Source organism: Staurois parvus, unplaced genomic scaffold, assembly GCF_062004578.1.
Source record: "Staurois parvus isolate SC_StPar_1 unplaced genomic scaffold, SC_StPar_1.0 ptg002459l, whole genome shotgun sequence".
Taxonomy (NCBI): domain Eukaryota; kingdom Metazoa; phylum Chordata; class Amphibia; order Anura; family Ranidae; genus Staurois; species Staurois parvus.
This window is the reverse complement of record NW_028320255.1, coordinates 40,001-54,154: the sequence shown is the minus strand read 5'-3', so window position 1 is coordinate 54,154 and position 14,154 is coordinate 40,001. Positions and strand designations below refer to the sequence as shown.

General features: G+C 54.4%; 1 protein-coding gene across 1 annotated transcript in view; it reads right to left on the bottom strand.

Annotated features, from left to right (window-relative positions):
- Positions 1-427: 427 nt before the first annotated feature.
- Positions 428-14,154, bottom strand: part of LOC149430850 (methionine synthase reductase-like) — a 13,802-nt gene continuing 75 nt past the window's right edge. Inside the window, exons 1-5 of the mRNA XM_089665994.1 lie at positions 14,115-14,154; positions 10,233-10,380; positions 7,081-7,234; positions 2,915-3,032; positions 428-1,219 (exon numbers count right to left, since the gene is read on the bottom strand). The exon at positions 14,115-14,154 is cut by the window's right edge and continues 75 nt beyond it. Of these exons, the coding sequence (XP_089522120.1) occupies positions 817-1,219; positions 2,915-3,032; positions 7,081-7,234; positions 10,233-10,367 (810 nt within the window). The 5' untranslated portion in view covers positions 10,368-10,380; positions 14,115-14,154 and the 3' untranslated portion in view covers positions 428-816. The remainder of the gene's footprint in view (positions 1,220-2,914; positions 3,033-7,080; positions 7,235-10,232; positions 10,381-14,114) is intronic.

Sequence of the window (14,154 nt, the reverse complement as noted above, 5' to 3'; positions counted from 1 at the left end):
AACATAGAGGGGTCCTTCCACACTGACCTCCAACATAGAGGGGTCCTTCCACACTGACCACAAACATAAACGGGTCCCTCTACACTCACCTCCAATGTAGAGGGGTCCTTCTACACTGACCTCCAACGTAGAGGGGTCCTTCCACACTGACCTCCAACATAAAGGGGTCCTTCTAGGAGTCATAGATAAACCCAAAACACTTCAGATGTCCACCTCCTTCCAAAACAATCCCACAATTATCGGTGGCCAGTGGAAGATTGCATTGCTAAGATCTGTCATTGCGCCATTTTAAATCCCCCCAAACAATTCCACAACATTGGTGATCGTTGTCTTTAACCCCCCACCCCCCCTACGATTGCTCCTCCCCCCCCCCGACCTACTATCGCTCCTCCCACCCCCCGACCTACGATCGCTCCCCCCCCCCCGACCTACTATCGCTCCTTCCTCCGCTGCAGCCGGAAGATTTAATGTAAACAGTACTACGGTGTTCACATCGGTAATCACAGCAATCACATGGTACAGAGCCACTCTGATCAGCTCTGTGCTTTCAGCCAATGCCCTCCACTGTCTAAGGACAAAGGAAGCCGTGGCTCTGAGGGTGCGGTGGGCACACGCGTGGACCGGGTACGGGCACTTGCCCCAGTGGTGGCACCATCCAGCCACTGACAACGGCTGGACATGCTCTGAAGGGTTCCACAAGACCCCAAGATTTAGAGGGTCCCCCCGGGGTGAAGAGGTTTTTGTATACAATGGATCCCGATGCCAAACAAGCTGACAAATAAAATGTGTCATTTAGATACATTGTAGGCGGTCGCGTCAATAAAATCCTGGAAGAAAAGTCACCTTTCCATCGCAGTCTAGAATCTGTACTTCCAGGTACGGGACGGGCAGGCTGGGCACGGTGAGGCTGCACTGGCAGAGAGGGGGGACCGAGCGGAGGAGGGACGGCGCAGCTTCCGCGGACGCATCTGACGCATCACCTTTCGCCGGCGCAGTGCTTGGCGTCGGCGAGGCGTCCAGGTTTATGGCTTTCATCTGCAGGTCCAGATTTTCCGGGACGTTTTGCGCATTCTGATCGCCGACCGCGCTCTTCGTCTCCTCCGGGTCGCCCGCGCTCTTCGTCTCCTCCATCTTCTCCGGGTCGCCCGACCTCTTTGCGAATTCCTCATTGAGCGCGGCCCACAGTCCTTCTATCCACGGGTCCACCACCTGCTCCAGGCTGAAGGAAAGGAAGAAAAAAACAAGACAGTCGGCCACTTTAGTCAATCCACAAAAAGCTGATCAATGGGCGCAAAAGGGTTAAATATATTCCTGAATAACCGCGAATTACACGAAGCCGCTTTGTGCGCACCAAACGTCTGCGCAAAGCCAGATATTACCTTGGAAAAGTCACAATAATAGGACTCCAAAGTTCTACGACTTTGGAGCGCACCTTTGATGCAACTTTGGATGGGTGCAACTTGGATTGGCTTTCATTAACCCTCCCCCTCCTTAGGATTCCTCCCCCCCCCCCTTCCAGTTCGGACACTTTCCCCCCCTTCCAGTCCGGACACTTTCCCCCCCTTCCAGTCCGGACACTTTCCCCCCCTTCCAGTCCGGACACTTTCTCCCCCTTCCAGTCCGGACACTTTCTCCCCCTTCCAGTCCGGACACTTTCTCCCCCTTCCAGTCCGGACACTTTCTCCCCCTTCCAGTCCGGACACTTTCACCCCCTTCCAGTCCGGACACTTTCCCCCCTTCCAGTCCGGACACTTTCCCCCCTTCCGGTCCGGACACTTTCCCCCCCTTCCGGTCCGGACACTTTCCCCCCCTTCCGGTCCGGACACTTTCTCCCCCTTCCAGTCCGGACACTTTCCCCCCCTTCCAGTCCGGACACTTTCATCCCCCTTCCAGTCCGGACACTTTCCCCCCAATAGGGTCATCCACCTCAGGAGCCCCCAAATTATAAATGACTCCTCTCACCCAATAGGGTCATCCACCTCAGGAGCCCCCAAATTATAAAGGATTCCTCTCACCCAATAGGGTCATCCACCTCAGGAGCCCCCTAATTATAAAGGACTCCTCTCACCCAATAGGGTCATCCACCTCAGGAGCCCCCTAATTATAAAGGATTCCTCTCGTCCAATAGGGTCATCCACCTCAGGAGCCCCCTAATTATAAATGATTCCTCTCGCCCAATAGGGTCATCCACCTCAGGAGCCCCCTAATTATAAAGGATTCCTCTCACCCAATAGGGTCATTCACTTCAGGAGCCCCCTAATTATAAATGATTCCTCTCACCCAATAGGGTCATCCACCTCAGGAGCCCCCTAATTATAAATGACTCCTCTCACCCAATAGGGTCATCCAGCTAAGGAGCCCCCTAATTATAAAGGATTCCTCTCGTCCAATAGGGTCATCCATCTCGGGAGCCCCCTAATTATGAATGATTCCTCTCACCCAATAGGGTCATCCACCTCAGGAGCCCCCTAATTATAAAGGATTCCTCTCGTCCAATAGGGTCATCCACCTCAGGAGCCCCCTAATTATAAATGACTCCTCTCACCCAATAGGGTCATCCACCTCAGGAGCCCCCTAATTATAAAGGATTCCTCTCACCCAATAGGGTCATACACCTCAGGAGCTCCCTAATTATAAAGGATTCCTCTCACCCAATAGGGTCATCCACCTCGGGAGCCCCCTAATTATAAATGATTCCTCTCACCCAATAGGGTCATCCACCTCAGGAGCCCCCAAATTATAAATGACTCCTCTCACCCAATAGGGTCATCCACCTCAGGAGCCCCCTAATTATAAAGGATTCCTCTCACCCAATAGGGTCATCCACCTCAGGAGCCCCCTAATTATAAAATGATTCCTCTCACCCAATAGGGTCCCCCACGTCAGGGCCCCTTCTAATTAGGAACCCACTCACCCAGTAGAATCATCGGCATATCCGGTGTCGTAGAAGTGTTTTGCGCCAAGTTCTTGGAGTCTTCTGTCCACAATTTTTCCACCGTTGCAAAAGAAGGTAAATTCAGAGTCTCCGAGAGCTGCAAAGCAGGAAAATAAACCAAAATGTGGCTTCACCAGAAGACCTGAACCTAGCGCCGGACTTTCCGTCCATTGAAATAAATCAGACGGGCAAACATTACGACATACATTTCTAAAAATGTTCAAATTCACTTTGATTCCATTACCTGAATGGTTATACTTCCTCGTTGGGTTCCATGCCTTACTCTACAGAAGCCATGGTTTCCATAGCCTGGTTTCCACACAGTACTCTGATGATGGCCAACAAGCCTGGTTTCCATATGTTGCACTGATGATGGCCAACAAGCCTGGTTTCCATACACTATTCTGATGATGGCCAACAAGCCTGGTTTCCACACAGTACTCTGATGATGGCCAACAAGCCTGGTTTCCACACAGTACTCTGATGATGGCCAACAAGCCTGGTTTCCACACAGTACTCTGATGATGGCCAACAAGCCTGGTTTCCACACAGTACTCTGATGATGGCCAACAAGCCTGGTTTCCACACAGTACTCTGATGATGGCCAACAAGCCTGGTTTCCACACAGTACTCTGATGATGGCCAACAAGCCTGGTTTCCACACAGTACTCTGATGATGGCCAACAAGCCTGGTTTCCACACAGTACTCTGATGATGGCCAACAAGCCTGGTTTCCACACAGTACTCTGATGATGGCCAACAAGCCTAGTTTCCACACAGTAATCGGATTATGGCCAACAAGGCTGGTTTCCATACACTGCACTGATGAGGGCCAACAAGCCAGAAACAGGTGTGTGCAGCAGTCGGTATAAAAGGCTTGATGAGGCTATATTTGCACCCCACCCCAGCCATTCTCAATGTGTATTTGGCTGACGGGATGCATGGCAATGATTTTCGGGGCTCCACCCACTGTCCTAATCCTTAGGTTTTTGGAAATCTAATGAAATGCAACATGTGAATATCTTCTGTTCTAAGAAGGCTTTACTGTTCTACGTACTGATTGGGTTGGAAGACTTTTTGATTCCTTTAGTCTTTTCTCACCAATACCTGTATAGTTATACCATCTTATTGGGTTCCATGCCTAACTCCATAGAAGCCATGGTTTCCATACACTGTACTGGTGGGGGCCAACAATCCTGGTTTCCACACACTGCACTGATGATGGCCAACAAGTCATAGTTTCCATACGCTGCACTGATGATGGCCAACAAGTCATAGTTTCCATACGCTGCACTGATGATGGCCAAGAAGCCATAGTTTCCATACGCTGCACTGATGATGGCCAACAAGCCTGGTTTCTATATGTTGCACTGATGATGGCCAACAAGCCTGATTTCCATACACTACTCTGATGATGGCCAACAAGCCTGGTTTCTATATGTTGCACTGATGATGGCCAACAAGCCTGGTTTCCACACAGTACTCTGATAACGGTCAACAAGACTAGTTTCCACACAGTACGCTGATGATGGCCAACAAGCCTGGTTTCCACACAGTACTCTGATAACGGTCAACAAGACTAGTTTCCACACAGTACTCTGATAACGGTCAACAAGACTAGTTTCCACACAGTACGCTGATGATGGCCAACAAGCCTGGTTTCCACACAGTACGCTGATGATGGCCAACAAGCCTGGTTTCCACACAGTATGCTGATGATGGCCAACAAGCCTGGTTTCCACACAGTACGCTGATGATGGCCAACAAGCCTGGTTTCCACACAGTACGCTGATGATGGCCAACAAGCCTGGTTTCCAGACAGTACGCTGATGATGGCCAACAAGCCTGGTTTCCACACAGTACGCTGATGATGGCCAACAAGCCTGGTTTCCACACAGTACGCTGATGATGGCCAACAAGCCTGGTTTCCACACAGTACTCTGATAATGGCCAACAAGCCTGGTTTCCATACGATACACTGATGATGGCCAACAAGCCTGGTTTCCACAGAGTACTCTGATGATGGCCAACAAGGCTGGTTTTCATACCCTGCAGTGATGATGGTTAACAAGCCATGGTCTCCATAAACTGCACTGCTGATGGCAAACAAGCCTGGTCTACATACGCTGCACTGATGATGGTCAACAAGCCTGATTTTCATACACTGCACTGATGATAGGCAACAAGCCATGGTGCCTGGGCAAGGGTGGTGACATTCTCTTTCCTCCCATGGTGTCTGGGCAAGGGTGATGATATCCCCTTCCCTCCCATGGTGTTTAGGCAAGGATGGTGACATCTCCTTCCCTCCCATGGTGCCTGGGCAAGGGTGGTGACATCCCCTTCCCTCCCATGGTGTTTAGGCAAGGGTGGCGACATCCCCTTCCCTCCCATGGTGCCTGGGCAAGGGTGGTGACATCCCCTTCCCTCCCATGGTGCCTGGGCAAGGGTGGTGACATCCCCTTCCCTCCCATGGTGTCTAGGCAAGGGTGGTGACATCCCCTTCCCTCCCATGGTGTCTAGGCAAGGGTGGTGACATCCCCTTCCCTCCCATGGTGCCTGGGCAAGGGTGGTGACATCCCCTTCCCTCCCATGGTGCCTGGGCAAGGGTGGTGACATCCCCTTCCCTCCCATGGTGCCTGGGCAAGGGTGGTGACATCCCCTTCCCTCCCATGGTGCCTGGGCAAGGGTGGTGACATCCCCTTCCCTCCCATGGTGCCTGGGCAAGGGTGGTGACATCCCCTTCCCTCCCATGGTGCCTGGGCAAGGGTGGTGACATCCCCTTCCCTCCCATGGTGTCTAGGCAAGGGTGGTGACATCCCCTTCCCTCCCATGGTGTCCAGGCAAGGGTGGCGACATCCCCTTCCCTCCCATGGTGTCTGGGCAAGGGTGGCGACATCCCCTTCCCTCCCATGGTGCCTGGGCAAGGGTGGTGACATCCCCTTCCCTCCCATGGTGTCTAGGCAAGGGTGGTGACATCCCCTTCCCTCCCATGGTGTCCAGGCAAGGGTGGCGACATCCCCTTCCCTCCCATGGTGTCTAGGCAAGGGTGGCGACATCCCCTTCCCTCCCATGGTGCCTGGGCAAGGGTGGTGACATCCCCTTCCCTCCCATGGTGTCTAGGCAAGGGTGGTGACATCCCCTTCCCTCCCATGGTGTCTAGGCAAGGGTGGTGACATCCCCTTCCCTCCCATGGTGTCCGGGCAAGGGTGGTGACATCCCCTTCCCTCCCATGGTGCCTGGGCAAGGGTGGTGACATCCCCTTCCCTCCCATGGTGCCTGGGCAAGGGTGGTGACATCCCCTTCCCTCCCATGGTGCCTGGGCAAGGGTGGTGACATCCCCTTCCCTCCCATGGTGCCTGGGCAAGGGTGGTGACATCCCCTTCCCTCCCATGGTGCCTGGGCAAGGGTGGTGACATCCCCTTCCCTCCCATGGTGCCTGGGCAAGGGTGGTGACATCCCCTTCCCTCCCATGGTGCCTGGGCAAGGGTGGCGACATCTCCTTCCTTACCATGGTGCCTAGGCAAGGGTGGTGACATCCCCTTCCCTCCCATGGTGCCTGGGCAAAGGTGGCGATTTTGATGAATGTTCAGTAGTCCAAATATCGACCTGCACTGTCTTCTTATGAGGTTTCGGCTACTCAGCATTCCTGGGGATTTTGCTGCCAGCGGGATGACGTCACCTCCTGCACTATGGAAGTTGGGAGAAGGGTGAAAATATTATCAATTTTTCCACCCACAGGTAGTTTTATGCAATGTTTTAGGTAGCAGGACCTCCGAATATAAGGTGACTTTGCCGTGAGGTGGAAGTTTGGCTGCAGACAGTTGTCCACAGGCTGCCAACAAGACCAAAACCATCCCATCAGGCATCCCATTGGGTGCTGACAGGGGTAGAGAGCAGAGTAACAGAGATTTGCTGTTTCTTTTGCCCAGTCACAGGTTGGAGGAGGGATAAGACCTGTAAGCCCTACTGAACTGCAACAGAGATAGATCAGGTCTCCTGTCTGCTCAGACAGGGCTGTACTGTAAGGCAGAGCTATGTAAATCTCAGAACTGGATGGACAGGGATACAAATCCTTCGGCAGGTAAAGCAGCTGCCGCGGACACACAAGTTTTCATACGGTCAGATGTCGTGTGTGGGACACGTACCCAATAATCCATATCGCAGCTGGGCCAAGTAGTCCGCCGGGAGTTCTTTGTATTGGATTTCTCTCACAAATTTTGCTGCGGGTTCCGGGGGTTCTCCGCTTCCCGTAGTGGAGATCACGATGACTACAGGATCTCTCTCCTCCTCCAGGCAGAACTGAAATACAAAATGTAAGAGGTGCTCAATAGGATCTCCATACATGATAAAGTCCTACATGACCAAACTAGAATAGTGGGGAGGGGTCCAGGGGCGGAATGACCATTCGAGAACTCGGGCAGTGCCTGAGGGCCTGGGGTCAGTAGGGGGCCCCATGAGATGCCCCTAATACCTTTTATAGGCTTTTTTGGGTGTAGTTTGAGTGTGGGCAAGGACACAGGGGTCCCATGATACCTCTATTGCCCGGGGCCCCATGAGTTGTCAGTCCGCTCCCTGGAGGGGTCCTTAGATTTCAGATGATGGACATGTTCAGCCAACAATCCACATTTATATGGAATCGGTTTATAGGGGAACTGCAAACACATCACACCTAATAATGTAGAGCAACCATTCCCAGACAGGGCTCCATGAACTCTAGGGTTCCTCCAGAGGCTTCTAGGGGTTCCTCCAGAGGCTTCTAGGGGTTCCTTCAGCTGTGGCTTGATGACCTCCAATTTGATGGTGCCACCACCACTTGGCAGAGCCAGCTGCATGACACCGAGGATCTTTTTTAGCTGTCTGTGAGGGGGTATTCTTCCCACTGACCCCCAATGTAAGGGACATTCTTCCCACTGACCCCCAATGTAAGGGACATTCTTCCCACTGACCCCCAATGTAAGGGACATTCTTCCCACTGACCCACCAATGTAAGGGACATTCTTCCCACTGACCCCCAATGTAAGGGACATTCTTCCCACTGACCTCCAATGTAAGGGACATTCTTCCCACTGACCCCCAATGTAAGGGACATTCTTCCCACTGACCCCCAATGTAAGGGACATTCTTCCCACTGACCCCCAATGTAAGGGACATTCTTCCCACTGACCACCAATGTAAGGGACGTTCTTCCCACCGACCCCCAATGTAAGGGACGTTCTTCCCACTGACCTCCAATGTAAGGGACATTCTTCCCACTGACCTCCAATGTAAGGGACATTCTTCCCACCGACCCCCAATGTAAGGGACATTCTTCCCACTGACCCCCAATGTAAGGGACATTCTTCCCACTGATCACCAATGTAAGGGACATTCTTCCCACTGACCCCCAATGTAAGGGACATTCTTCCCACTGACCCCCAATGTAAGGGACATTCTTCCCACTGACCCCCAATGTAAGGGACATTCTTCCCACTGACCACCAATGTAAGGGACATTCTTCCCACTGACACCAATGCAAGGGACATTCTTCCCACTGACCCCCAATGTAAGGGACATTCTTCCCACTGACCCCCAATGTAAGGGACATTCTTCCCACTGACCCCCAATGTAAGGGACATTCTTCCCACCGACCCCCAATGTAAGGGACATTCTTCCCACTGACCACCAATGTAAGGGACATTCTTCCCCCTGACCACCAATGTAAGGGACATTCTTCCCACTGACCCCCAATGTAAGGGACATTCTTCCCACTGACCCCCAATGTAAGGGACATTCTTCCCACTGACCCCCAATGTAAGGGACATTCTTCCCACTGACCCCCAATGTAAGGGACATTCTTCCCACTGACCCCAATGTAAGGGACATTCTTCCCACTGACCCCCAATGTAAGGGACATTCTTCCCACTGACCCCCAATGTAAGGGACATTCTTCCCACTGACCCCCAATGTAAGGGACATTCTTCCCACTGACCCCCAATGTAAGGGACATTCTTCCCACTGACCCCCAATGTAAGGGACATTCTTCCCACTGGCCCCCAATGTAAGGGACATTCTTCCCACTGGCCCCCAATGTAAGGGACATTCTTCCCACTGACCCCCAATGTAAGGGACATTCTTCCCACTGACCCCCAATGTAAGGGACATTCTTCCCACTGACCCCCAATGTAAAGGACATTCTTCCCACTGACCCCCAATGTAAGGGACATTCTTCCCACTGACCCCCAATGTAAGGGACATTCTTCCCACTGACCCCCAATGTAAGGGACATTCTTCCCACTGACCCCCAATGTAAGGGACATTCTTCCCACTGACCCCCAATGTAAGGGACATTCTTCCCACTGACCCCCAATGTAAGGGACATTCTTCCCACTGACCCCCAATGTAAGGGACATTCTTCCCACTGACCCCCAATGTAAGGGACATTCTTCCCACTGACCCCCAATGTAAGGGACATTCTTCCCACTGACCCCCAATGTAAGGGACATTCTTCCCACTGACCCCCAATGTAAGGGACATTCTTCCCACTGACCCCCAATGTAAGGGACATTCTTCCCACTGACCCCCCAATGTAAGGGACATTCTTCCCACTGACCCCCAATGTAAGGGAAATTCTTCCCACTGATCACAGAGGGGGAGTAGAGTGCAGCCAATGCCATCAAATCCTTACAATGACTCAGGGACTGATCTGAGGACTAATCAGGATTGCAAAACCCACCAATAAAAATCAGAAAGGGGGTAATGTTGGGTAAATCCAATACTGGAAGACCTGCAAGTAAAACCAGCGGTGCAGTGACCTCCCCTCCCCCACACACCATTTTTGGTGACTATTTTTGGAGTCCCAAATTCCACATGGACATCTGAGACATCGAAACGACCCGACATACCAGCAGCTGAGATGGAGCTCTTCAGTTGTTCTTCATGTTGTACTTCTCAGCACTTTTCTCTGCTGTTAGAAACCACGGGGGCCCCACACAGCCAACCTCACAGCCCCCCCCCCCCCCATTCTCACCTGCCCATTGTACAGCGCCACAGACTATGCAGGAGTTATAAGAACAGGGGGCCCACAGTGCAGCACCCCAAACCAGCGGGACAGAACACGGGAGTCGGAACTACGACCGGCCCACACACACGGGGGACACACCACACGGGGGACACACACGGGGGACACACACCACACGGGGGACACACACGGGGGACACACACCACACGGGGGACACACACACCACACGGGGGACACACACCACACGGGGGACACACACGGGGGGGGGGGGGACACACACGGGGGGGGGGGACGGCTCACCTTCTCCAGGTCTTGTAAGGAGAAGACGTTGGCGAGGAAGCCATGCTGCTCGGCCTGCTGGGCGATTTCCTCGGCGATAGCCTGCGCCTGTCCCTTCTGCGTCCCGTACAGCAACAGGAACCTCTTCTTACGCATGGCGGAGCTCCACCTGTGCAGGAGGAAAGGAGAGGAAAAGCATTAGAATCCCCCCTACAGCGCCCCCTTCAGTCTTACACCAGAGGAAGCCTTCCCCCCTCCTCTGGAAGACGCCTTCCCCCCTCCCTCTGGAAGACGCCTTCCCCCCTCCCTCTGGAAGACGCCTTCCCCCCTCCCTCTGGAAGACGCCTTCCCCCCTCCCTCTGGAAGACGCCTTCCCCCCTCCCTCTGGAAGACGCCTTCCCCCCTCCCTCTGGAAGACGCCTTCCCCCCTCCTCTGGAAGACGCCTCACCCCCTCCTCTGGAAGACGCCTCCCCCCCTCCCTCTGGAAGACGCCTCCCCCCTCCCTCTGGAAGACGCCTCCCCCCCTCCCTCTGGAAGACGCCTCCCCCCCTCCCTCTGGAAGACGCCTTACCCCCTCCTCTGGAAGACGCCTCCCCCCTCCTCTGGAAGACGCCTTCCCCTTCAGTCTGGAAGACGCCTTCCCCCCTCCCTCTGGAAGACGCCTTCCCCCCTCCTCTGGAAGACGCCTTCCCCCCTCATCTGGAAGACGCCTTCCCCCTTCCTCTGGAAGACGCCTCCCCCTTCCTCTGGAAGACGCCTCCCCCTTCCTCTGGAAGACGCCTCCCCCTTCCTCTGGAAGACGCCTTCCCCCCTCCTCTGGAAGACGCCTTCCCCCCTCCTCTGGAAGACGCCTTCCCCCCTCCTCTGGAAGACGCCTCCTCCTTCCTCTGGAAGACGCCTCCCCCTTCCTCTGGAAGTCACCTCCCCCCTCCTCTGGAAGACGCCTTCCCCTTCCTCTGGAAGACCCCTTCCCCCCTCCTCTGAAAGGCGCCTCCCCCTTCCTCTGATCTACACAATACCGTCTTGGCTGAGCTGTCCGTGTAGCAATGTTCGGCAGAGGAGCTCAGCTCTGATTTGATGCCTCACCCCTGAGGACTTCTGGCGGCACCCCAGTTGAGAATGGCTGGCAGAGAGTTTGGCCAGCTTTAGACTGACCACACACTATACAATCTGATTGTACAATCTCCTTCAGATCCACCACTGACTATGTAACGCAAAGGCCTGTGTGATTGGATTGTACAATCAAGCTGTAGAGGTAATGGCCAATGGAAAAAGGGGTGATGGGGAATCTCGCCGTTCCTGCCTCCCCCTTTTACAGCTTTACTGGAGCCTCCCCACACCCATCCCGGCCTCACTATTGGATGTTGGAGCTTGTGGGGGAGGGCGGGGGGGGGGTACACTTTTCCTGAAAGCTTTCAAAGATTTGTACCCTTTGTGGGACCACTAGTGGGGGTTTTTTGTATTCACCCCCCCCCCCCCAGGTAGCGTACATGTCTACATGAGTCGCACCCTTGCCGGGGGATAAGATCTTGCAGCTTAGGAACCCCTCAGAATCCCAGATTTATGCCAGGGTTGGGGATGCCACAATCTGACTGGGTGGCCAACATGGCCGGGCCAAGGCCGAGGGGTCGGCAAGGGGGAACCACCATGGCCAGGCCTGGGCCGAGGAGTTAGTAAATGAGAAACTGCCATGGCCGGGTGCAGGCCGAAGAGTTGGCAGAAGAAGAACCGTCATAGCCAGGCCTGGGCTGAAGGGTTGGCAGATAAGGAACCGCCTTGGCTGGGTCCAGGCCGAGTGGTTGGCAGAAGAGGAACCACCATGGCCAGGCCTGGGCCAAAGGGTTGGCAGAAGAGGAACCGCCATGGCCAAGCCTGGGCCAAAGGGTTGGCAGAAGAGGAACCGCCATGGCCAAGCCTGGGCCAAAGGGTTGGCAGAAGAGGAACCGCCATGGCCAAGCCTGGGCCAAAGGGTTGGCAGAAGAGGAACCGCCATGGCCAAGCCTGGGCCAAAGGGTTGGCAGAAGAGGAACCGCCATGGCCAAGCCTGGGCCAAAGGGTTGGCAGAAGAGGAACCGCCATGGCCAAGCCTGGGCCAAAGGGTTGGCAGAAGAGGAACCGCCATGGCCAAGCCTGGGCCAAAGGGTTGGCAGAAGAGGAACCGCCATGGCCAAGCCTGGGCCAAAGGGTTGGCAGAAGAGGAACCGCCATGGCCAAGCCTGGGCCAAAGGGTTGGCAGAAGAGGAACCGCCATGGCCAAGCCTGGGCCAAAGGGTTGGCAGAAGAGGAACCGCCATGGCCAAGCCTGGGCCAAAGGGTTGGCAGAAGAGGAACCGCCATGGCCAAGCCTGGGCCAAAGGGTTGGCAGAAGAGGAACCGCCATGGCCAAGCCTGGGCCAAAGGGTTGGCAGAAGAGGAACCGCCATGGCCAGACCTGGACCGAAGGGTTGGCAGTCTTGGCTGATTCAGCAGGAGGGGAACGGCAGGACCTGCAACCTATACAGCTGAAGGGTTAACACCTCATGGGGGGAGGGCCCTTTGGCCTTTTCATCTTGGGTGCTCAAGGACCCTGACCTGGCCCTGGGGTCCCTCAGTACAAACAAAAGGGGGGAGGGGCTTTTAGGCTGCACGTCAGTCGTTGCGACTCTTCCTGCAGTTCCAAATCGCGTGGCAATCACTGCGCAACGTGCGTTTGGATCCCATTATCCTTTACCATCCCCCCGAACACGATGCGATTGCTGCGCGGCAAATGGCGCCTTTACAAATTTGCCCCAAAAAGGAGGAGGAGCTCAGGGCGGGCCGTGCAAGCGAACGGGCGCCACGTGCGCGTATCTCGGAATCGCGTGCAAATCGCTCAGGCCCTGTGCGCATCCAGCAATTTGGGATCATGGGCGAAATAGCCGCCACTCTGCCCGCGATCCCAAATGGCGCTGCAACGCTGTCAAAACGCAGCACGTGTGGTTGGGTGCCGTTCGATTTCAATGCCGCGGTGCGGTTCCGCCGTGATAGATCGCTACGCAATTGCGGCAAAACCGCATCCAGCGAAGCTCGTGGCCCACAAGAAACTCCTGATCCTATTCGGGAGACAAGCTTCACGCCATGCGATTTATCACGCGACAGGACTGCGCCGAATACGTGCGCCGCGTTACGACAGCATTTGGGATCGTAGCGCCGATTCCGCCCGCGTTGCGTTTGATGCGTTTCTGATGCGTTTTTTTTTTTTTACATTTTTCTTGTTGCTAGGCAGATTTTAAATGCAAAACGCATCAAAAGCGCAAAAGTCTATAGAACCAAAAAATGCAATGCGTTTGAAAAAGTCCCCGACCCTTTCCAAAAAAACGCAGCGTGGTGAAAACGCGGAGGCGTGAACACGCCCCCGTAGGAAATCGCGTTAAATGGATGTGAACCCGCCCCCGTAGGAAATCGCGGTAAATGGATTGCGGTGCGTTTCCACAAAACGCAACGGAAAACGCATACGTGTGAACCTGGGGTGAGAGCACCAAGCGTCGCGCAATTTTTAATGCCGTTTTGCCGTGCGATTTTTGAATGCATGCGCCCAAACGCGCGCTTTGCAGCAGTTACGCCTGCGATTCCAGATTACCGAGTGCGGATGGGGCCTCGCGTTTTGTCACGCCGCGTTCGGGGCGCCGTGGACGTGTGCGGCGCAATGATTTGGAATGGCGGCGATTCTGCCCGCGATTCCGAATCGGCCATATTGCGGGCTGGCAGAAGACGGGCGGCGCAGGCTCATAGCGAACTTTAGAATTTATAAACGTCTCAACGGCGAAAACGCACGCCGACCAATCGCACAGCAGTTTGCGCAGCGCTGTACAATATAAAGGGACGCAGAAGGAGGAGGAGGGCCTTGGCCATGGAGCTTACAATCTAAAAATCAGAGGACTCACCTCCACCACGGACAGGACGTCTTACGTAACCGGCAACCAA